The sequence below is a fragment of the Ovis aries genome, chromosome X (assembly GCF_016772045.2).
Source record: "Ovis aries strain OAR_USU_Benz2616 breed Rambouillet chromosome X, ARS-UI_Ramb_v3.0, whole genome shotgun sequence".
Taxonomy (NCBI): Eukaryota; Metazoa; Chordata; class Mammalia; order Artiodactyla; family Bovidae; genus Ovis; species Ovis aries.
The window spans coordinates 18,275,585-18,299,176 of NC_056080.1; the positions used below are offsets into that span (position 1 = coordinate 18,275,585).

A 23,592-nucleotide genomic window follows, 5' to 3' on the forward strand; every position below is an offset into this window, starting at 1 on the left:
GGGCAAAAGAAAAGACCATAAATGCATATACAGACACATTCAGATAGACATATATATTACTGCATGACTATATATGATATTCATCTACATTCATTGCCAGGTGGCCAGCTTTATTTTTATCTTCCCATGGGTGAAGTGACAGCCAAGAGCTTCCACACAATAGTAATGCCTTCTCTTAACCCTCACTAAAAGCCAGCAATTTAGGTAAAACATACAGATGATTTGGAAACTTAAAGAAAAATCTGACTCAATGCCCCCCATTTTCTGATTCATAGTTAACTGGAGGTAACTCATATTCGTTTCTCCAAAAAGAAATTTGAAGGGAAAAAAGTCTTGCTTCTAGAAACAAATCCCCAGATCTCACACCTACCTCAAACAACAAGGCACTAGAAAACCAAAGTAGTTGACATTTTCTTTATTAAGGACACACTTGTTCCATCCTTTGTTTATAGTTTCATTTCAAACAAAGAATCTATCCATGCCACTGCCTCTGAGCCAACACAAGAGTTCCACACCAGAATGTGCACATTTACATACAGACGCACACACTCACGTTCTTTTTTTTTTTTTTCACACTCACGTTCTGATGGACAAGCCAATGGATACCTCAAGGATATTATTCAAAGTTGCTAAGGAAATGCTCAAGAAGTGAAAGCTTGAACAAACATTCCCCTTTCGTACAGTCATGGGAGGGAGGTCACCATGGCCAAATGTGTTTAGGAATTAGAGTGACTAGTGCTGAAACTGAGAAGATGAAACCTAAGCAGAAGGTGAAACTCTTCTGACAGCTGCAGGCAGCAGACCAAAATGGAGAGACCCTCTGTGAGGCAAACACTGGGTCCATGTTACACTGAGGGGCGTGTATATAGCCCCAATCCCCACAGAAAATGAATTCTGGAGAATTTATGCACTAACTTTTAAAGCAACAGTGTGTCACCAGAGGCAGAGCAGCTGCTGGTCCCTCTGGCAAAGAACACTTTTGAATTAAACCTGTCTGAAGGACTACATATACAAGAAGTGAGCTTCAAACAGTCGTGTGCTTTAAAGTCATAGCCACATTACCAACTTGGATAGCAACCCTCCCCCATCTCATCTTGAATCTTATCTCATAGCATCAGCACTATACCTGTTACATAACATCCTTTAAACCTTCAGATCTTTCCGTATTAATCTCTGGAAGGGGCAGTAAAATGCAAATGCATAACAAACCTTAAATAAAGATGGTAAAAGCAGTTTATCTTTCGGAAGGCAGATGCCAAAGTAGCAGAGCGACTTAAAAAGATGATTATAGAATACATTGTATATCAGGAGAGCATAACAATAATAATAATAGCAAAGAATAATAAATGTGCAAAATACAATAGAGACTTACCAAACACTGAATTCATGATAAACTGGAAATAGAAACAAGGACATATAAAGCCAACCAGAAACATGTGGAGTGGCTTCACATTCAGAATGACAGAAGTAAATAAGAGATATATCCCCACTGTGCCAGAAAAAAAGATATAAGAAATGTGCAGCACTTTCTTAACATTTCTCAAGTGACACAACAGACTGGAACTGCTTATTGGCAGGACCCGCTGGTATTTTTCTAGTCTTTCTCTCTGTCCCAGCACGAAGCACGGGGCCAGGACCATAGCAGGCACACAGGAAACATGTGTTAGGGAATGTCTGTTAGTATCCATTCCAAAGTGAGTAAAGAACAATACCCAAAATTTCAGGCAGCAGGAGGGGTTCAGAGAGAGGCAGCCTCCCCATGAGGCTGCTAACGGTACAAAAACTGGGAAATAAGAGCCCTGAAACAGAAGTTGATCCTCACAGAGGCCAGCAGGGTACTGATTCCAGGCTGGACATTTAACCTATCACATGGATAAACCTCGATGAGAAACACTTATAAGGGTGAAACCAAAAGCTTTTTAATTATATTCTACTTCAAGTGGAAAAGAGTCCATATTCAAATGAACAAAACCCTCCTTGCTCATTTTCAAGGATATATTTATTGTATTTGCTGTTAACGGTTAAAGCATCCATTCTGTTCAGTTATGGTTTTAAACTCAAGGTGTGAGTGTCTTTAAAAAATAAACTTCCATGTAGTAATGTTAAAATTTAGGAGGGCCCACTACTTTCCTATATGAGTTCTATGATGGAAGAAGCAAAAGAATAAATCATTCTCAGAAGGAAACAATCTTTTTCTTTCTGGTTCATGAGAATGATGTTTTGCTCCAAGAAAAGTTTTTACATTTTCTGACTGCAATTTTAATATTCTAGAGTCTGGGATAACTTTAAGATATATACCATCCATGATTCAAGTTTACATAAAAAATGACCTCTCAGGCCTTGGGGAAGGTTTATTTTAACCAGGAAGCTCCCTCATTGTGACTCAGGTAAAGCCCAGAGAAGTGGCCAAGGGTGAGAGCAGATACAACTGTCCTTAATAGTGCGAATGCCTGGAATATATAGCTAATGGTTGCAGGACAATGGGATGATCTGTTTGCTCACTTGCTTGCTCTCTCTCTCTTAATTTCAGTCACATCTTTTACTTAAATAAAAAGCCCGGGGAGTCATTCCAGTACCTCCCTAAATCAACTCTGTAGAGCTCTGCAAAGGTTAAAGCTGAAAACTGAAACTAATCAGTCCCCAAACTCATGTTTCCATGGTCCTGGCCTTTTCTCAAGGCTATGAATAGCTCCCATCAAATGTAGTATCTTTTGACCTTCTGCAGGTGCCTTGGTGGGGGGGGGGGCAGTGAGTTCATCCCACACCGTGAGCTACTACAACCCATTTGCCCCTGCTGCAAAGTGAGGCACGTCCCCAATGCAAAAACTTCTGGACACAATATTTCTTCAGCTCAGTCTGTCTCAAGTTCGGGACTCAATAAAATGGTTCAGTTTCAGACTTTCCATAGAAATAGACTTCAGTCTTTATTAAACCATTGCTAAGCCTGTATCAAATGATATAGCCCATATAAAGTAAACAATCATCTCACATTTGATAAAGATGAAGAAAAAGAATCTGTGTTAATTCTGTCAAATTCACACAGGGTCCAAGGCTGAACCACAAGGTGGACTCATATACTATAAGAAAAACTCCAAGTTAGTGAATCCAAGTAGCCTATTACTACACTCTGAAGGCAACTTCCTTCCATAACAACAGCAAAGGACAAAAACATCCAAGAGATTTCTAGGGACAAAGCTTGATGGAGACAAAGGGAAGGAGGAGACTTTGGTCATTTACAATAACTCATAAAACCTGAAAAAATTAGTCGGACGGAAGTGTTTACAAGTAACTAGAATCATCCCACAGATTTAGCCTCTGATCCTTGTTTTAAGGGGAAAAAAGTGGTTTTTCATTAATTTGGGGTGGGAAAAAATGTAGCTTTTGAGCTCAGCACAATGAACTATTTATCTGGCCTGACAAGGCCAATCAATCCAGCTCCCTGTTTATTATAAGGAGTAGTAGGATACTGTTAGCTTTGATGAGTGGGGGCAGGGCCAAAGACAGCCCTGATCCTGGTACACAATTCTTCCCTTCAACTGGAAATTTATGTTTGGCCCAGGTGACCTGGGGGTCAGGATGAAGCCTGGGATAGAATGAAGATGGTTTCTTATGTGTTTCATATTTACAGGACACCCTCACATGCTAAGGTCTCAGAGTCAATGACAGATTCATTATATAGAATACCTAGGAGTAATAAAAAGTCGGTCAAAATCAGGTGGAGGCTTAAAAAGGGAATATTAAAGTCAGTAAGCCAGTTCTTTAAATGCCCTTTTCTGGTTAATGAAAAATTCTGTAGGGTACTTCAAAGGTCATATTTTTGTTGCAAAGAGACAATTACCTGAAAAGTTTGATTCTTTCATTGATTTAAAAGTTCTCAGGTAATTTTATCAAATTCATCTGGATAATTACCTTGGTTCCTTAATTAATTCCTTATCTTGCTAAATTAATGAATTACCTGAATGATCTTATTTTACTTTACAAAAACAGAGCTGGCTGGAAAGGCCTTGCCATTGATCTCTGTGTATGTAATTCCTCAGCCCACCGACCCAAGCAGTATCAGGAGAAATGGGAGGGGCTCAGGTGAGCAAGGGAGGTTTGGGGGTGCAGACCCACGCACCGAACTCTAGCTGTCCAAGTCCAGTGAGCACAGGCCTCAGGAGTTCTGGAACCTACTTGCAAGAACGCAGGATGGGCTCTGGGCTACAGCTACAGTTTTAGAGCTAGACAGCCCAAATTCTTACAACGGGAAATCTCCATTGGCAGGATGGGTTTTTTTAAAAAAAGGGAAAGAAAAAAAATCCTATAGCTGCTAACCAGCATGGGCCGCCAGCCAATATTTCATCTGAATAATTCAAAAAAGGAAATGTAACCCAGGGCAGCTGGAGAGGGTAGAGGAAGAAGCAGGAAGGAAGAGAGACACAAAGCTGAGGTCTCAAGCACTATGATCAATGGACAGTTTATTGGACAAAGTCTTACAATGTCTAAATTTGATGAAAGATTAGCTGTTCTTGCCCATGGTTATGCAAACTTGCCTTCTTTTTTCTTTTTAATGGAACTCTTTGCTAATACATTTCTGGGTCCTGCTTTTTGACCGGTTCTATTTTCTCTTTAAGGAAGTAATAAGCCCCTGAAAAGGCTGCCTCTGAAAGTTAAGCTACCTCGGGTGTGATCAGTGTGTGCCTGATGGGGTGGTCCAATGGGGAGGGTAGGCATGGGAAAAACTAAGGCAAATCAGTTTCCATTTTAGTATAAAACTGAGTCAGGTCATCTGTGCTATCTTATAGAATCTCTCCTACCATTTTAAACAACAAGGTCACAAAGGGTGGACAGGGGAGAAAACAAAACTCCAACCAGCTGATAACTGGAAAATCCACCAAGGTGGAGACAAGATGGTGAAAGGTTTTCTGGTTACACAGAAGGCTGAAGGAGCTGCATCTCTGTAAGTCCTGCCTCCTAAACTGAGAGACAAGGCCTGTGTTTGGGAGCCCAGCAGTTAGAGAGAGAAAGAGTCTGCTGAAGTCTGCCCTTAAATTAAGCAGAGAGCATGGCCAGACCTGCTTGGCTTAGCCAGCACCATAGCATTCTCTGAAGTCACCTGTCATCCATAAAAATAGACACAAAAGAGAAAGCTAAAGTCCTAGAAAAACTATCATTTAGAAATTTAGTCTACCACTGTAAAAAAATTTTCCTTAGTTTCCTTTAGTATGGTTATTGTATCATTACTTGCCATGTATGAGTGTGTATGCACCCAAAACGTATACAAAAATCAATGCCATTCAATTTTCCAGAAATTCAAACTTTGATCCAGTTCACCCAGCAGTTATCAGTTTGGGTTTGTGTGTGGGGAGAGAGCTCTCTCTCCTTTGCCATACCTCTCTTGTTGGTTCTTAGAATAGTTTCAGAAGACAGCAAAGCATTTCCACTGGACACTTCATGCATGGGCTTTTCTGGAGCTTTGCTGGAGAGAGGCTCTTTCTTCATTTCCTTCTTTATTTCCTGTGAGGATAAAGAAAAGGAAAACAAGATTGTAGTTTAACATTTCCAAATGTCTCTATTTTAAGCTTCAGCTTTCTAGAATGCACTACAGTGACCTCAACTCAGTGCAACATTTTAGAAACACCATTTCCTATGTGTCTGTTGTTTGTTTTCCTTACATTTAGTAGAGAAGCACCTGGTCCTATAAAACAGAATAATGTCCAATACAGTGATGCAACCTTCTGTGACTATGCTCAAGTGATCATAAAGGCCACCATACAACTCTAAGGGACAGCCTGTTCTACTTTTTGAACAACAAGCTTTGGCCAAGGACAGTCACCCCTCAAAAACTTTCTGGTTTCTATTCTTCCAACAGGGGTTTAAAGAAGTATATTCCCACATCACCATTGCGCTCACAATAATGCTAAACCCAAAAGAAGACTTAAGTTCATTTACAGTTACCAAGTTCCTCTGGCTTTTAAATCCTTAACCGAGAAAAGTACAGAGATAACAAACTAAAGACTATCGTTCTAAGCCAGAGGTCGGCAAACTAAGCCCACCATGTGTTTTTGTAAATAAAATTTCATTATAATACAAGCCCATTCATTTCATTTAGGTATTTGCTATGGCTATTCTGATGCCACAACAGCAGAGCTGAGGAGTTGGAACAGAAATTCAAGCCCAAAATACCTAACGCTTTACACACAAAGTTTACATGAGGTAGTCTCTTATCAAAGCTCCATTAAGATCTGGATTTTTAAAACCTGATGCCTGATACAATCATTTCAAATTGCTTAATAATTTACATAATTATGTTCAAAAGCAGTAAAAGTCAGAAATGATAGTAATTCACAAGCTGCAGATCTGGGCTGGGGTTCTGGGCTTGTCTGGACCCAGGATCACATTGACTTGGGAAGAAGGGAAAGTGAAGTGCCTGGAGTCAAAGCATACCTGGGTGTCAGGAAGGGCTCAAAGAGGAAAGATGTGTTTTTTAGAAAGAGGCTGGGGCAAGAATTGGGCATGGGTCCTTCAATGAATGAACAGGAAGATGGAAAATTTGGTGGGAGGCCACACTTTGGCCTGGGCAGAGGTGGAAAGAACAGAACAAAAGCTTGTCAAAACATAGCCACTGCCTAGCAGCTTCCTACACACCCAAGTGTTAGTTACCGTATCCAATTCCCCGATTGCTGGCCCTGTTCACAACAGCCTCGCCCTCTTCTCCCTTACCAGGGCCCCACCGGAAACCAGCAACTGTGGCTGGTGCTCTGCTAGGTTGAGAGTTTCAGCTGGCGCACCAGGCCAACACAGCGTAAAGCTGTGTGCATGCGCGTGTATGTATACGCACTCCCACCTCAGCAGCCCGGCGCCTGCTAGAACAGCAGTTACTGGGGGTTTGTGCAGCTTCACAGGCAGATGGCATCAGGGGACAATCTGCAAACACTGCCAGCCTGAGTTGCATGAAAGGATGCTTTCTTAGTGATGGCTGCCAGCCTGCTATGGCTCTAGAAATACAGAAAAGCAGCCACCGTGGGGTCTTCTTTCCCAATGGCTGCTTCTTTGGGGGTAGAAGAGTTGCTTAAACATCACTCTCCACTGTAGGGTGGGTATGACCATGCAAACACCAATTTCCCGACTGGACACAATATAATGAATGCAGTGATGCAACATCCAGTTTTGCCAAGGAGTGATTCAGAGAAATTCAGTGGGCTGTGGGTGACATGCTGAGTACTTGCTTAGCACTAACCACTAATGGCATGCAGCTGGGGAAGGATGAAGGGGTTGCAAACATTTGAAAAATTGGGGTGGTCACTGGGAAAAGCCTCAGAAGCCATGGTTGTCAAGAATGTTCACACCCAAGGCTTCAGAGCAGCACCTCACAAGTTTTGAAGGACTGATCTGATGAAGCAGGTGCTTAAGGGCTGAGAAACCAGCAACAGGAGAGGATCTGGTTCATAAGTTTCAGATTCTGTGCCCCACACCAATGATTGTTCACATTTGCCAGATACATAAGCCTAATGATGACACAATTCCATAAGTTGCTTCTTAGATGGAAGCAAGGAGACAAAACCAAAAATATGCCTTGCCCTTTTCCAAAGAAACCAACCAGACACGCAGCCACGGCAGTGCATCCTACAGCCTCTCCATTGGCCCAACAACCAGGTTCATCCAGGCTCAGTGTAACCTCACCAAAACCAAACATCTTCCCTCCAATCTGCCCCTTCTCTGGGAGCGACGGGAGCTATCCCGCTTGATAGCTCATCATCTGCACACTTACCCTGGCTGGAAGACTCAGTGTTAATCCTCGTTATCTAACCAGCCACCCAGTTGGGCTCTATCTACTTCCTTAATCTATTTCTCTCCTTCCTCCCATACTGCCTCAAAAATATGAGTGTCAGGCAAAGAACCTGAACAGACATTTCTCCAAAGAAAATATACAAATGGCCGATAAGAACACGACAAGATGCTCCACATCATTATTCACTAGGAAAACTTAAATCAACACCAAAATGATATACCCTTTCACTCCCACCAAGATGGCTAGATTTTTTTTTTTGTAAAGGAATACGAGTGCTGATGTGGAAAAAATGGAATCCTCATACACTGCTGGTGAGAATGCAAAATGGAGCAGTCACTGTGGAAAACAGCATGGTTGTTTCTCAAAAAGTTAAACGCAGAATTACCATATGATCCAGCAATTCCACTTTCAGGTAATACACCCCAAAGGGTTGAAAGCAGGGACCTAAATAGATGCTTGTGTGCCAACGTTTGCTGCAGCATTATTCACAAAAGCCGAAAAGCAGAAACCACACAAGAGTCCATCAGCAGGCAAACGGATAAACAAGATGTGGCGTGCACATACGATAGAATATTGCTCAGCCTTAAAAAGGAATACAATTTTGATACATGCTACAACATGAACGAACCTAGAAAACATCATGCTAAGTGAAATAAGCCAGACACAAAAGGACAAACATGATCTGATTCCATGTATATGGGACATCTAGAATAGTCAAACTCAGAGACAGAAACTGACTGGAGGTTACCAGGGAGCAATGGGACGGGAGGATGAGAGTTAATGTTTCACGGATCTGGAGTTTCTGTTTGGGGTGATGAAAGTTTGGAAACAGACAGTGGTGATGGTTGCATAAAATTGTGAATGCAGTGAATGCCACTGAATGTACTTTTAAATGGCTAAAATGGCAACTTTTGTGTTACATTTTTTTTACCCACAATAAAAAATACACATGAATACCATCTTATATTTGAGAGTTTACCTTGTACCAAAGCTTCCTCTCAGAGCTGCACCTGGATTGCAACTTTTAATATGCAGAACAGCCCTATTCACTGATGTGCATGCCAAGTCACAGAGAGCTGAGGAAGCCTGTTGGAGGTCAAAGAAGGAGACGCCAGAACGGGAACTCAATGGTCTAGCTTCAGAGCTCGCCTCTTACCCACTCTCCCCCAAATGCCGCTGTCTCCAGTCCTGCCCTCCCTGCTCCACCTCCACACTGCCCCAAGGGACGCTCTCCTAAAACTACTGTCCACTCTTGCGACTCTCCTCCTCAAAGCCTCCAATTACTCCCAAAAGACCACAGGGAAAGCTTGTGCCTTCAAAATGTTTCAAATTGCACAGCAAGCCACACTTCCCTGTGTGCTCACTTCTGTCTCAACCTATCTGACGTATGTGCTGACCCCAGGCACCAACTACTGTGCACAAGCAAGGGAGGGTGCACCTTTTGAACACCCTGACATTCACAGATGTCTGATGTCATGGACCCCTATCGGGGGGGGGGGGGCTCCAAAAATAGGTGACGATGCTGGCAATGACACAGCCTTACACTGGCAAGGGTTTATATAAATTAAAGTGCTGTCACTTTTTTTTTCACTAGCTCCTCACAATAACACTGTCATTTTGTTACTGAAAAAAAAATCCTGATTTTTCTAGGCTGATATATTTTTGCACACAAGAATCATGAGACCCAGTCAGGGAGGATGCAAGACCATCAAAAGGCTATGAGGCTAGTATGGGGCAGGGAGGGCCGTGGAACCCAGCTCCAGGCCTTCCGGGCAGACCTCTCCTGCTACACCTCACTTCCCTCAAAGAACCAGTGTCCTGGCTACAGTGCTAAGTTATGTCAGTTGCGTCTGACTCTGTGAGATCCTATAGACTGTAGTCAGCCAGGCTCCTCTGTCCATGGGATTTCCCCAGCAAGAATACTGGAGTGGATTGCCATGCACTCCTCCAGGGGATCTTTCTGACCCAGGGATCGAACTGGTATCTCTTATGTCTCCTGCACTGGCAGGTGGATTCTTTACCATGAATGCCACCTGGGAAGCTCCCTGACTATACTGGGGAGGCTCAAATCACCCCAGCCATGGCTCCAGTGGGAAACTTCACTTTCCTCCACACCTAAAGAATCTAATACTGCTTTATCCCTAAGCCCACGAATACTAGGGCTAGAATCCTTGAAGACTCTTTATCATCCACATAAAATGGCTCTTTGCTGCAGAAGAGGGTAGACTCAACAGTGGAATAACCCCTGCTTATCTACAGCTGCCAGGATCCCTGAACCTGGAGCTCTCCGAGGTTCTGATCCAAGTCGGAGGATGCCAGATTTCCTGGGTATGAGCATTCCGAGCCCCCAATCCTCAGTTTCAGCTTTCTAATGACGAGGTCTAAGTTATTAATCCATTTATTGAGAACCTGTATCCTACTCTCTCAGTGGTAGAGAACACACCCTGGGTCAAAATTGTGGGTCACGGGGGCTTATAGAAATTCATACATGCCCACAAATATAAATCAGCAATGATTCTGCTTGCTTTAAAACACAACAGAATAATCACGGTATCCACTATCCTAAACCTTTTTAGGAGGTAAAGGAAACCCAGTTTTTCTCTTCTCAAATCTGAAGCCTTAACAACAGAAACTCTGCTTGGACAGCAAAATTGAGGCCATCAATAAACTATCGATGTTCCCATGACACTCAAACTGTGTTGCAAGGACCTCCTGAGTGAACGGAGAGGGGAATTCACGCCATTCCTGCTTCCCAAAGCAGTATGCTCATCAGAGTCTGAGATGGTTTATCCACAACTGGAGGCCAAGAAGCCCTGATAATGCCACTCTAGCAAAAATTCTGTGACACATTTAGCAGCCTGCAAACAGCAGCCTCAAAGACAAATTCATAGACAAATGAATTCAAAGAGATAATTCGTACACCACTAGGAGTTAAACTAGCAGAGTCTGCTTTCTGATAAGCAGGATTGCCTGGATGTAGCTAGTGGCAGAGTCAAGTCAGCACCCTCTTTTCACCTCTCCCTCCCCATTCATTACATACTAGGCAGGCACTGGGGGGTCTGCTCGGTTGAACCTCAACTTCTTTCAATTAACCAAAATACTACATAGCAAACTATCAATGAAGGTCCAGGTGGGGGCAAAATATCAATGAAGGTCCAGTTGGGGGGCCCCTCCCTGATTTCACCCTTTCTGTCTTCTACCAACCTCTGACATAAGTTAAGATAGAGACATCACGCTGGATGGAGAGAATGCTGTCAACAAACCAAAACTAGTCCTGGCATCATCATTTAGCAGGTGGGTGACCTTGGGGTCAGTAGTGAAAGCCTCTAAGTGGCTCTTTCATCATCCCCAAAAGTAGTTTAACGCTAGACGCTTTGGCACCATTAGAGAGATGTCTTCAGGATCAAACAGTGAATTGAAGAGTAGTATACAAAGTGATTACTTATTGTCATAATTCATGCCATCATTAAATAGCAAGTGCTATTTAAAAAAAGAACTACACCTAAGAACACGGATGACTTTTTACAGTCAGAATGTTGAGTGAAAGAAGCCAGAGCCAACAGATCACATACTGTATGATTCCATTTATGTGAAGTTTGACAACAGGCAGAACTAATCAATGGTGAGAGATCTCAGAATAGACGTTACCCTTGGGAAGGTACCAAATGGGAGGGGTACAAGATAGCCTGCTGGGAGGATGAAAATGTTCGACAATTTGATGTGGGTGACAGTTTGCACATGTAAAAATTCATTAGGCTGTATTTCTAAGATCTCTGCACTTCACTGTATGCTATTTCAATGTAAAAGAAAAACATAAACACATAAGCCAGAAGAAGACAGATTCTCTTCAATCAAAATGTGCTAATATTTCATTCCAGGAAGTCAAAAACCAGAAAAGCTAGTGCTTTGGTGTTTTAATATTCATCTCAGGGAGTGGAAAGCCTTCTGGGACCAACATTAAGACAAAAAATGGTCAGAATATGCCAGATGCACCCTACCAAGTAGGTGAGCCAAGGGGCGTCTCATCTAATCGACATAATCAGCTGAGTGGCTCAGCTCCCTCCAAGGGGCACTTCCTCTCCCCATTAGCGGATTTCCTCAGATCTCACAATGATTCTTTCTCTCCTGCCACCAAGAATACAGGCACACGGGGCAGGCTGGTGACGCCGACACCAGGGGAGCTCAGTGCTGTCCTGACCAGCCAGAAATGCTGGTGCCAGGATTTTCGCAGCATTAGAGCAAGGCTGTGCAGGGTCCTCTAAAGCTCAGGGCTGAAGCAGGACAGGGAAATGAGGCATCGTTTGTCAGCCTGCCTTCAAACTTGGTCAGTTTCTTTCTGAAGAGTAAGGTTTCCTTTAGAGCTAGATGGGACTGTGGGTTCACAGCCCATGCTAGTTCGTGGAAAATCTTTTTGCAAAATTACCACTGGCAGAAATTAATAGGTAGTCACTAAAAATTACCCCAAATCTACTGATCAAGAGAGTTTTGAATAGATACAGAATCCTGGAATAGCACATTGCTGTGCCCCCACTTATACACAGATGCATGATATCGTCCGCCCTCCTCACACACAAAAAGGCAAGTTTACGAAGAAGCTGCTCCATGAACATTCCCTGCTTACAGAGGTTCTGCTCTCCTACCATCTGGCTCCCTTCACAATATCAGTCTTAAAACACCCAGGAAGATACTGCAAGTAACCTGAAAGTAATAGTAGACACCAAAAGAGCTTCAGCTCTATCTGTGAGACTGTTTCTTTAAAACAATACATCTCATTATTACAATATTTTTTGAAGTACTCATGCTGCTGAACCACAAAATGCACCAAGTTCATTAGGGAGAATTGTAAAGAAAATGTATATAAAATATCTGAAGTAAATAAGGCAAAATATGAGGATTTGATAAAGCAGACTGGTGAGTACACTGGTACTCATTATTCAGTTTCTCTCTTTTTCCAATGCTTGAAATATTTCATAATTTCCCTTAAAAATTACATAGTGAAACCACGTTGATGTCTCGTACCACAATGACCTCCTTATATTTATAAAATACACTGCCACTTTAAAAAGTGCTCTGACATACTATCATAAATATACCTAAGATATTTTCAGCTCAAAAGCTAAGAAGGAAAGTTTTTTAAGTAGCAGGAAACTTACTGTCATGTCTCTATGTAAATCTTCAAATGACATCTATCATATATTTGTATTATTACCTCCCAAGAATCACCCATTACACAAGCCTAGGCAAGAGGCTCTTGACCTGCAGGATGGGAATGAATGCTGTGAAGAGTTCAGCCAGTGCTAGATTCCAGGCAAAGATGAAACTGACTAATTTCATGTTCCGAAGAGATGACACAGCTTTCTGATGCATGACACAATTACCTGCATGACACTCAGTGCCTTTATATATGCCCATGCCCTGCTAAACAGCTAGATTATTTATTACCATTGGATCAAAGGGTGTCAATACCAACTGTTTGGACATGATTTAGTGAGCACATAATAAATACTTGTCAAATGAATGGCCAATCTAGCAGGGTGTAATAAGCAGGATGGCTATCTACAGATAAGAGGGAGTATTTTCAATTCAGCTCAAAGCTATGACAACATTGAGACCTGTATGATCCTTACAATGACACAACTGGTGTTCACTGGGTCACAAGTAACTCCTCACCTAAGAGAATGCAGGTCTGGCATGAGAGTGGTAGGAAGAAGATACAGTAAGAAAAGTCACACGGTGCCTCATTTTTTAAAAATAAGCAATGCCATTTCTTTCTAGACTGTGAATATTCAAAATAAATGTACGTATATAAAATGAAACCTTAAAAACACTAGAAGAAAACATGAGAGAAAGATTTTAAATCTCATAGCGGGAAAGACTCTTTGAAAGTCCGACACAGAATCCAGAAGACAAAAGAAAGAGTTGATAAATTATAGAAAACTATAAATATGGCATAGAAAAAAAAAGAAAATTTATCAAGAAAGACAGAAGTCAAAGTGGGAGAATATTGCCTGTGATATAGAAAGACCTCTTTCCACAAAATATCAGCAAAGAGATCAATAACCCAACTTAAAATAGGAAAGCACAATTCATAGGAAAAAATGACAAACACATGAAAAGATGTTTAATCACACTCATAAGAGAAATACAAATTACAGTGAGATTCATTTGACAATACCTGTACAGTACTCACCACCAGAAGGACCCTGAAACCTTTTGGCGATTTTCTTTTATGAAAACTGTAAAATTTACGCCTTCTGTATTAGAATATTTATACAAGTATTCTCAATAGAGTGTGGACTCTCTCAGAATATTGTCTTGGCTTTCATAGCACGCAGCACAGTGCCTGGCATACAGCTGCTACTCATGCAAAGAATAAGTATGAGAGATACAGAAATGGCAAGCATAAAACTCCCCCAAAGTTGACAGTCTAGATAGAGAGGGATATAAATAACTTTTTACTTACAATGAGATATCTTTTCCCCTTGATATCAAATACCATAAAGTTTCTCAATGGCTCTCTCTTATACCCAGTGGATTTCTTAGTCTTACTGATGTAAGATAGTTTTTATTTGTCAAAAACAATCAAAATATGGTAACATATTGACAATGATATAGAGAAAGACATCCTCTCATACTTTCCACTGAGAGTATAAACGATGAATAAATTGGTACAACCTCTGTGGGAAGCAATGTGGCAATTATCTATCAAAAATGTAAATGCCTATGCCTTTTGACTCAGTATTTCCACTTCTAGGAATTTAAACTGAAAATATACTTGCACATGTTTGAAGTGGCATATGTACAAGATTAACCACTATGGCGTTGCTTAAATTAGTAAAAGACTGAAAGAATATAACATGTTTCAGTAGTGAACTGGTTCCATGAATCCACACCATGCAACCCTCTAAAAATGAGGCTGGTCCAGAAGTGTCGTTAAGGATATACACCAAGACATGTTACTAGGCAAAAAAGCCTAATAATGCATGCAAACATTCATGTGAATTTGTGTGCGTGCCTCATCGTGCACACAAATGGATACAAAACAACAAATGGATAACTGAGATGACCTTCAGAAGAGGAAACGGTGGTTAAGAGACGGAAAACTTATTTTGCCCCTTTTAATCGGTATCATGCACCTGTCTTGCCTGTACAAAATTTAAATTGACTTCAAAATTAATAAGTAAAATGTGTTTAGTATTTTCCAATCATTAGACTATTGACTGCTACTTTTTCTGCAAACAAGAATTAAGTTGGGATTATATCATTTCCATTGCTAATTTGAAAGATCCCAACATAACCAGTCAAAGTGAGAACAGTACATATAAACAAATACAAAACTTAAAAAGAAAGCTCTTTGGCACATATAGTTCATCAAGAAGGGGACACAGGAAAGTTAAAATGTGGGGAAAATCATGACAGAACCAATAATCAATTATTTCTTCAATTATTTCATACATAACTCAATATTACGGAAGTATAATTAATGACATGATAACAACTGATAAAGAAAAATAAAATGCATATAAAGAGGCCATATTAAATCTTATGTGTACTTTTATCATGGGGAGAATACATTTTGCTTTGGTGCCCAGAGTGCAAGCTATAGGGGTTTAACAGTTTGGGATTAGTTAACTACACTTGAAAAGGTTAATTAAACAATCTCAAATTGTTTAATTTGAGCCCCCTAAGGAATGGGCACTTTCTCTATCAATTGCTTCCTCAAAAAAGTTTAAATGTTACTGATAGTATCGTATCTACTTCATGAAGCTATACTATCTGAAACACATAAATTATTGGGCCTTTTGCTAAACAGATTGCTCCTGGAGAAAAAAAGAAGGGACATCCATGGTCCAATATCCATTTCTTCTTTTTTTTTTCTGTCATCTTTTAAATAGCTTTGATGATTATTACAATCCTGTGCCTCTCTGACCCTTTGCTGGGTTCCCAGTCACAGCACTGACCACTGTACTCTTGAGTTAAGAAGTCTCTCTCTCAGTTACTCAGTAAGCACTTCAGGGGTAAGAAATAGGTTTCACTCATCTTTCATCCCCAGACAGACACTCAATAAGTGTTGGTCAGCAGGTACACAATAAATGTTAGCCATTACCATCACCTCTCTTTTAACCATTATCTGAGTACCTACTCTGTGTCAGATAGAAACGAAAACAGCACATGCATCTGGCTGACTATCAATTTTTACAGTCACAACTGCTTCTAAGACTAATAATCTAATGGAAAAATGTAAACACAAGGTAATCTACTTGAGAAAGTTTAAAGTAATGATCATAAAGGTGATCAAAGAACTAAAGAGAATGGATACACAGAGCAAGAAATTAGAAGTTTTTTTTAATTTTATTATTTTTTATTTACTTTACAATACTGTATCAGTTTTGCCATATGAATTAAAAAATATAAATATAAAGAACCACCAAGCAGAATTAAAGAATATAATAACTGAAATGAAAAATGCACTAGAAGAAATCAATAGTAGATTAAATAAGGCATAAGAACAGATCAGTGAGCTCACAGAAAGAGCAGTGGAAATCACTGCTGGCAAACAAAAAAGAAAAAAGAATGAAAAGAAATGAGGACAATTTAAGAGACCTCTGGGACAACATGAAGCACACCAATATTCACATTATAGGGGTCCCAGAAGGATAAGAAAGAGAGAAAGGGCCTGAGAAAATATTTGAAAAGATAATAGCTGAAAACTTCCATAACCTAGGGAAGGAAACAGTTACCCAAGGCCAGGAAGCACAGAGTTCCATACAGGATTAACCCACCAAGGAATATACCACATCACATTGTAATCAAAATGACAAAAATTGAAGATAAAGAGAGAATATTGAAAGCAAAAAGGGAATAGCAACAAATAACACATAAGGGAACTCTCACAAGGCTATCAGCTGATTTTTCAGCAGAAATTCTGCAGACCAGAAGGAAGTGGCACAATATATTTAAAGTGATGAAAAAGAAAAACCTACAACCAAAAATATCCTACCCAGAAAGGCTCTCGTTCAGATTTGATAGACAAGTCAAAAGCATTACAGACAAGCAAAAACTAAAAGAATTCAACACCATCAAACCAGTTTTACAACAAATGCTAAAAGAATTTCTCTAGGCAGAAAAGATGACAACTAGAAACAACAGTAACAAAATGGAAAAGTTTACTGATAAAGGTGAATATACAGTAAAGGTAGGAAATTATCCACACACAAAGATAGTTAGGTTAAAAGACAAAACTAGTAAAATTATGTGTATCCACAATAAGCAGTTAAGGGATATACAAAACAATTAGATGTAAAATATAAAATAAAAAACAGTAATTGTGAGGGGAGGAGAGTAAAAATGCAGGGTTTCTAAAAGGTCTCTGAAATTAAGAGATCAGCAACTTAAAACCAATACATATAAATACAGACTCCTATACAAAAACCTCATGGTAACCACAAAATAAAATCCATAACAGATATGCACACAAAACAGAAAAAGGAATCTAAACATAACCGTAAAAATAGTCATCAAATCACGAGAAGAGAACAAAACAAAAAAAGGGGCGGTAAGACCTACAAAATCAAATTCAAAACAATTAACAAAGTAGCAACAGGAATATACAGATAAATAATTACCTTAAATGTAAACGGCCTAATTGCTTGAACTGAAAGACACAGACTGGCTGAATGGATACAAAAACAAGACCCACATATCTTCTGCCTACATGAGACTCACTTCAGATCTAGAGGCACATACAGACTGAAAGTGAGGGGATGGAAAAAGGTATCATATGTAAAAAGAAGTCAAAAGAAAGAGCAGCAATACTTACACCAGACAAAACAGACTTTAAAAACTGTTACAGGAGACAAAGAAGGATGGAAGATAATGAGCCAGACAGAAAATCAGTAAGAAACATGGGCCTTAAATGGCACATTAGACCAGACGGACTTAATTAATATTTATAGAGCATTCCATCCAAAAGCAGCAGAATACACAGTATTTTCAAATGCACACGGAACATTCCCCAGGATAGATCACATGCTAGGCTATAAAACAAGCCTTGGTAAATTTAAGAAAACTGAAATCATATCAGCAAAAAAGCATGCTTCTATCAGCATAAAAGCATCTTTTCAGACCACAACACTAGAAATCAAGTACAAGAAAAACAACTGCAAAATACACGAACACGTAGAAACTAAACAATATGCTACTTAACAACCAATGGATCATTGAAGAAATCAAATAGAACTCAGAAAACACCTAAAGACAAATGAAAATGTACACACAATGATCCAAACTCAATGGGATGCAGCAAAAGTAATTTTAAGAGGGAAGTCTATAATGATACAAGCTTACCTCAGGAAACAAGAAATATCTCAAATAAACAACCTAAACTTACACCTAAAACAACTAGAGAAAGAACAACAACAAAAACTAAAGTTAATAGAAGGAAAGAAATCATAACAATCAGAGCAGAAATAAATGAAATAGAGACTTAAAAAAAAACAATAGAAAAGATCAATGAAACTAAAAGTTGGTTCTTTGAAAAGACAAAGTTGATAAACCTTTAGCTAGACTCATCAAGAAAAAAAAAGGAAAAGGGCTCAAATCAATAAAGTCAGAAGATGATAAATGCAGAAGAACCAACACCACAGAAACTCAAAGTATCATAAGAGACTACTTAATATAAGCTATTATATGCAAATACAATGGACAACTTAGAAGAAATGGACAAATTCTTAGAAAGGTACAATCTCCCAATACTGAACCAGGAAGAAACTGGAAATATGAGCAGACCAATTATCAGTACTGAATTGAATTAGTAACTTTAAAACTCTCAACAAGCAAAAGTTCAGGACCAGATGGCTTCACAGGTAAATTCTACCAATATTTAGAGAAGAGTTAAAACCTATCCTTCCTAAACTATTCCTAAAAATTGCAGAGGAAAGCACACTTAAGAATTCATTCTATAAGGCCACCATAACCCTAATATCAAAACCAGACAAAAATATCACATACACACACACAAAGAAAATTACAGGCCAATGTCACGGATGAACATAGATGCAAAAATTCTCAACAAGGTAGTAGCAAACCAACTTCAGCAATACACCAAAAGGATCATACATTATGATCAAGTGGGATTTATCCCAAGGATGCAAAAATTCCTCAGTATCCACAAATCAATCAATGTGATACATCACATTAAGAAACTGAAAAACAAAAACCATATGATCATCTCAAAACATGCAGAAAAAGCTCTTGATAAAATTCATTATCCATTTATGATGAAAAACTCTTTAGAAACTGGGCATAGAGGGAACATACTTCAACATAATAAAGGCCATATATGACAAACTCACAGCTAACATCATACTCAATGGGGAAAAGCTGAAAGCATTTCCTCTAAGATCAGGAAAAGGCCAAGGATGACCAAGCTCACCACTTTTATTCAACATAGTTTTGGAAGTCCTAGTCACAGCAGAGAAGAAAAAAAATAAATGGAATCCAAACTGGGAAAGAAGTAAAACTATCACTGTTTGCAGATAGCATGATGTTATACACAGAAAATTCTAAAGATGTTATCAGAAAACTACTAGGGATCACCAATGAACTCAGGAAAGTCACCTAGAGTAATAGAAATAAAAACAAAAATAAATATGACTTTCCTGGTGATCTAGTTTAACCACTAGACTCTACACTTCCATTGCAGGGAATGCCAATTCAATTCCTGGTCAGGGAAGTTCCACATATCAGATGATGCAGCCAAAACAAACAAACAAAAATAAACAGACAAACGGACCCTAATTAAATTTAAACGCTTTTGCACAGCAAAGGAAACCATAAACAAAATGAAAAGAGAACCTATGGACCGGGAAAAAATATTTGAAAACAATGCTACCAACAAGGGTTTAATTTCCAACATATGCAAAGAGCTCATATAGCTTAACATCAAAAATAACACACAATTTAAAAATGGACAGAAGACTTAAACAGACATTTCTCCATAGAAGACATACACATGACCGAAAGGCACATGAAAAGATGCTTGACATCATTAATTATTAGAGAAATGCAAATATATGTGTGTGTGTATATGTGTGTATGTGTGTGTATATATATATTATATATATATATAACTGAACCACTTGCTACACACTTGGAACTAACACAACACTGTAAATTAACTATACTTCAATTCAAAAATGTAAATACACTAGGATCTTTTAAATATAAAAGGATCAATGTATGGCAAAACCAATACAGTATTGTAAAGTAAAAAAAAGTAAAAATAAAAATTAAAAAAAAGAAAAAGAAATTAACCCCCAAAAATAAGAAAAATAAAAACTCATGTAAATATAAAAAAAATTAAATAAATATAAAAGGAAACCAAATACATTCTTCATTTTCCTAAATCTTCTAAAAAATATAGAATTAGCTTGCAATTATGAAGAGTGTATTAGGAGCAAAGTACTGGTCTAAGGGTTTACATGGAGTATAAGTCATTTGGTGTTCACAGCCACAGTATGAAGTAGGGAGCATTATCACCTCTCTTTAACAGGTTGGGGAAGGTTAAGGGTCTGATGAGATGAGTGAAGTAAGCCAGAAAAGAGTCTATGTCTGACGCAGGATGCAGCATGCTTGGGGCTGGTGCAAAGTCATAGTAATAAAAACAGCATGGTACGGGCACAAAAATAAACACACTGACCAATGGAACAAAGTAGAGAGCCTAGAATTAAATCCTGCTTACAGAGCCAACTAATATTCAACAAGGGAGTCAATAATACCCATGGGGAAAGTATAGTTTCTTCAATAAATGATTCCCAGAAAACTGGAGGGCTGCATGCTGCTGCTGCTAAGTCACTTCAGTCATGACCAACTCTGTGTGACCCCATAGACAGCAGCCCGCCAGGCTCCCCGGACACCCATCTCATACCACTCACAAGAGTTAACTCAAAATGGATCAAACACTTAAACATAAGACCTGATACCATAAAACTCCTAGAAGAAAATGGAGGGAAAAAAAAAATCACTGATGCTGCTCTTGGCAGTAATTTGGGTATAAATAACAAAAGAAAAAAAAACAACAACAAATGGGACTATTACTCAAAAGCTTCTGCAAAGCAAAAGGAACAATTAACAAAATCAAAAGACAACATACTGAATGGAGAAAAATTCTGAAAATCATATATCAGATAAGGGGTTAATCTCCAAAATACATTAAAAAACTCAGTCAACTAAAAAAAATCTGATTTTAAAATGGGCAAAAGAATTAAATAAACAATTCTCCAAAGAGGACATCAAAATGGCCAACAGACAACATGAAAAAAAATGCCAAACATCTGGGAAACATAAACCAAAACCATAATGAAATATCATTTCACACCTGTCAAAATGGCTATTATTAAGAAGATAAGAGACAACAGGTACTGGTGAGGATGTAGTAAAAAGGGGACTTGCGTACACTGCTGGTGAGAATCTGAAGTTGGTTCAACTACCATGGAAAACAATATACAGGTTCCACAAAAGATTAAAGACAGATCTACCATATGATCCAGCAATTCTACTTCTGGGTATATACCCAAAGGAAATGAAAACAGGATTTCAAGGAGATATATTCACTCCCATGTGTATCACAGCATTATTCACAATAGCAAAGATTACGAAAACAATCCAAAAGTCCATTAGTAGATAAATGGATTTTTAAAACACACACACACACACACACACACACACACCGGAATATTACTCAGCCATGAAAAGGGAAGCAACCTTGCCATTTACAACAACATGGATAGACCTTGATCACATGATGGTAAGTGAGACAAGTCTGAAAAAAACAAATACTGTATGATATCACTTATATGTGAAACCTAAAAAAATGAAACTCAACAAGGCCCTACTGTAAAGCACAGAAAACTATATTCAATATCATGGGATAAACCATAATGGAAAAGAATATAGTACAGAGAACTCTTCTCAATATTCTATAATAATCTATATGGTAAAACAATCTAAAAAGAGTGGATATATGCATATGTATAACTGATTCACTTTGCTATAGAGCAGAAACTAACACATTTTAAATCAACTATTCTCTAATAAAAATTTTAAAGTTAAAATTAAAAGTAAATAAGAATTCCAAAAATGGAAAAAAAGAATGTATATATGCGTATAACTGAGTCACTCTGCTATACAGTAGAAATTAACACAACACTATAAATTGACTATACTTTAATAAAAACTAAATTTAAAAATAAAAAGTTAAACCTGTAATAAAAAGAGTAAAATGGTGGTTGCCAGGGTATAAGGGATGGTGATGAGAATGACAGTGTTGAAGGGCACAAATTTGTAATGAGGAGTAAATAAGACATAGAGATCTAATTCACAGTATAACGAATACATATAATACTATATTATAATGATGTAATATGATAAATATCACTATACTGGCGACCGTATTACAACAGATAAATGTTGTCAAAGTAACACATTATACACCTTAAACTTACACAATGTCACACATCAAATTTATTCAATTTTTAAAAGTCAGAGGGGGTTGCTGAGTGAGGGTTGATGGCTGGGTAGCTCTGTAGGCAAGCCTGACAGTTACACCATGCTACACCCACAAACAATGTACATTCCTAATGTTCCCCCTTCTCTAACTCTGAAAGGCTAACTTTCATAAACTGCTATTTAAAAAAGGAGAGACAAGGAAAATGATCATAGAATAAACTTCCAGAAGTGACTAGTGTGAGAGCCAACAATTTGAAAGCCACTCCCAAGTAAAGAAATCCTTGAATTTTCACCAACAAAAAAGCACCTGTTTACTGGTTGTTGAAAGATTGTTTATACACATGTCCATCCAGGATCACTTGATTGTCAAGAATAAATTATTCTAAGCCTGTGACAAAACAATGCCATTTCATGCTCATTTCCTGATTAAAGCTTTTAGACAGCTGGGCATTCTCATTTCTCAGAGCTGTAGGGAGCTATGCAAATTTCCATGCAGCAACTCCAAGATCATTAATCTAAGGAAAGCATGTGCCAACAGAATACCAGATTTTATACTGTTTCAGTAAAGAGGAGGGGCACCTTAATCTAATTACCCTGTGTGTGGTCACCTGACTGTGGTTAACACAAAGATCAAATGCTAAACTGTACAATCAGCAGAAAACTGTTAAGTAATGAGGCATTTCATATTACAAAAGGAGTGGGAAGAGGCGGGTGAAATTCTTACATTGCTTGGAAACAGATACTATAGCAATAAAAATAATCATACCAAACCTATAGGGATGATAGGTGGAGCATTTTAATTCACAGGGAGCTAGAAGCATAACTATAAAACAATTTCTCTCACACACATGTGCATGCGTCAATAAGACTGGAAGATAATTCTAGCAAAGGATGGCTAAGTAGAGATGAAGTCATCAACAACCAGACCCAGGCAGGCACTCACAGTTAGACTCAGCCTACAGCCATGACCATGCATTTGGCACTCAGGCCCCACAACTGATATTTCTCTTTCCAGTAAGAAGCAGCTGGGCTTGGAAAGGCAGTGCCACTGGTTCCAGCAGCTGACACTTCAGGTCAACTTCTGGCTCTGACACTGCTGAGGGGGCAACCTTTGCTGTCTCACTTTTGTTAGTTGTCAAACAAAAGATTAAAATATTTTGAAGATGAAGTGAGATCTAGTGGATGAAGGCACCACCTCTGGGTCCCAACATTGTCAGGTTCTGATTATCACCAGGAGCAGAAACCTCACCCACCAACACAGGGCCAGGCATGGAGGGGTGAGGAGTATGAAAAGGGAACAATTTCCAAGGGCA

At 39.0% G+C, this 23,592-nt stretch overlaps 1 protein-coding gene across 12 annotated transcripts in view; it reads right to left on the bottom strand.

Annotated features, from left to right (window-relative positions):
* Positions 1–23,592, bottom strand: part of SH3KBP1 (SH3 domain containing kinase binding protein 1) — a 332,004-nt gene that overhangs the window by 199,429 nt on the left and 108,983 nt on the right. For all 12 annotated transcript variants that reach the window (XM_060407724.1, XM_027963245.3, XM_060407720.1 and 9 more), the window contains one exon: positions 5,373–5,496. In XM_060407724.1, the coding sequence (XP_060263707.1) occupies positions 5,373–5,481 (109 nt within the window). In that variant the 5' untranslated portion in view covers positions 5,482–5,496. The remainder of the gene's footprint in view (positions 1–5,372; positions 5,497–23,592) is intronic.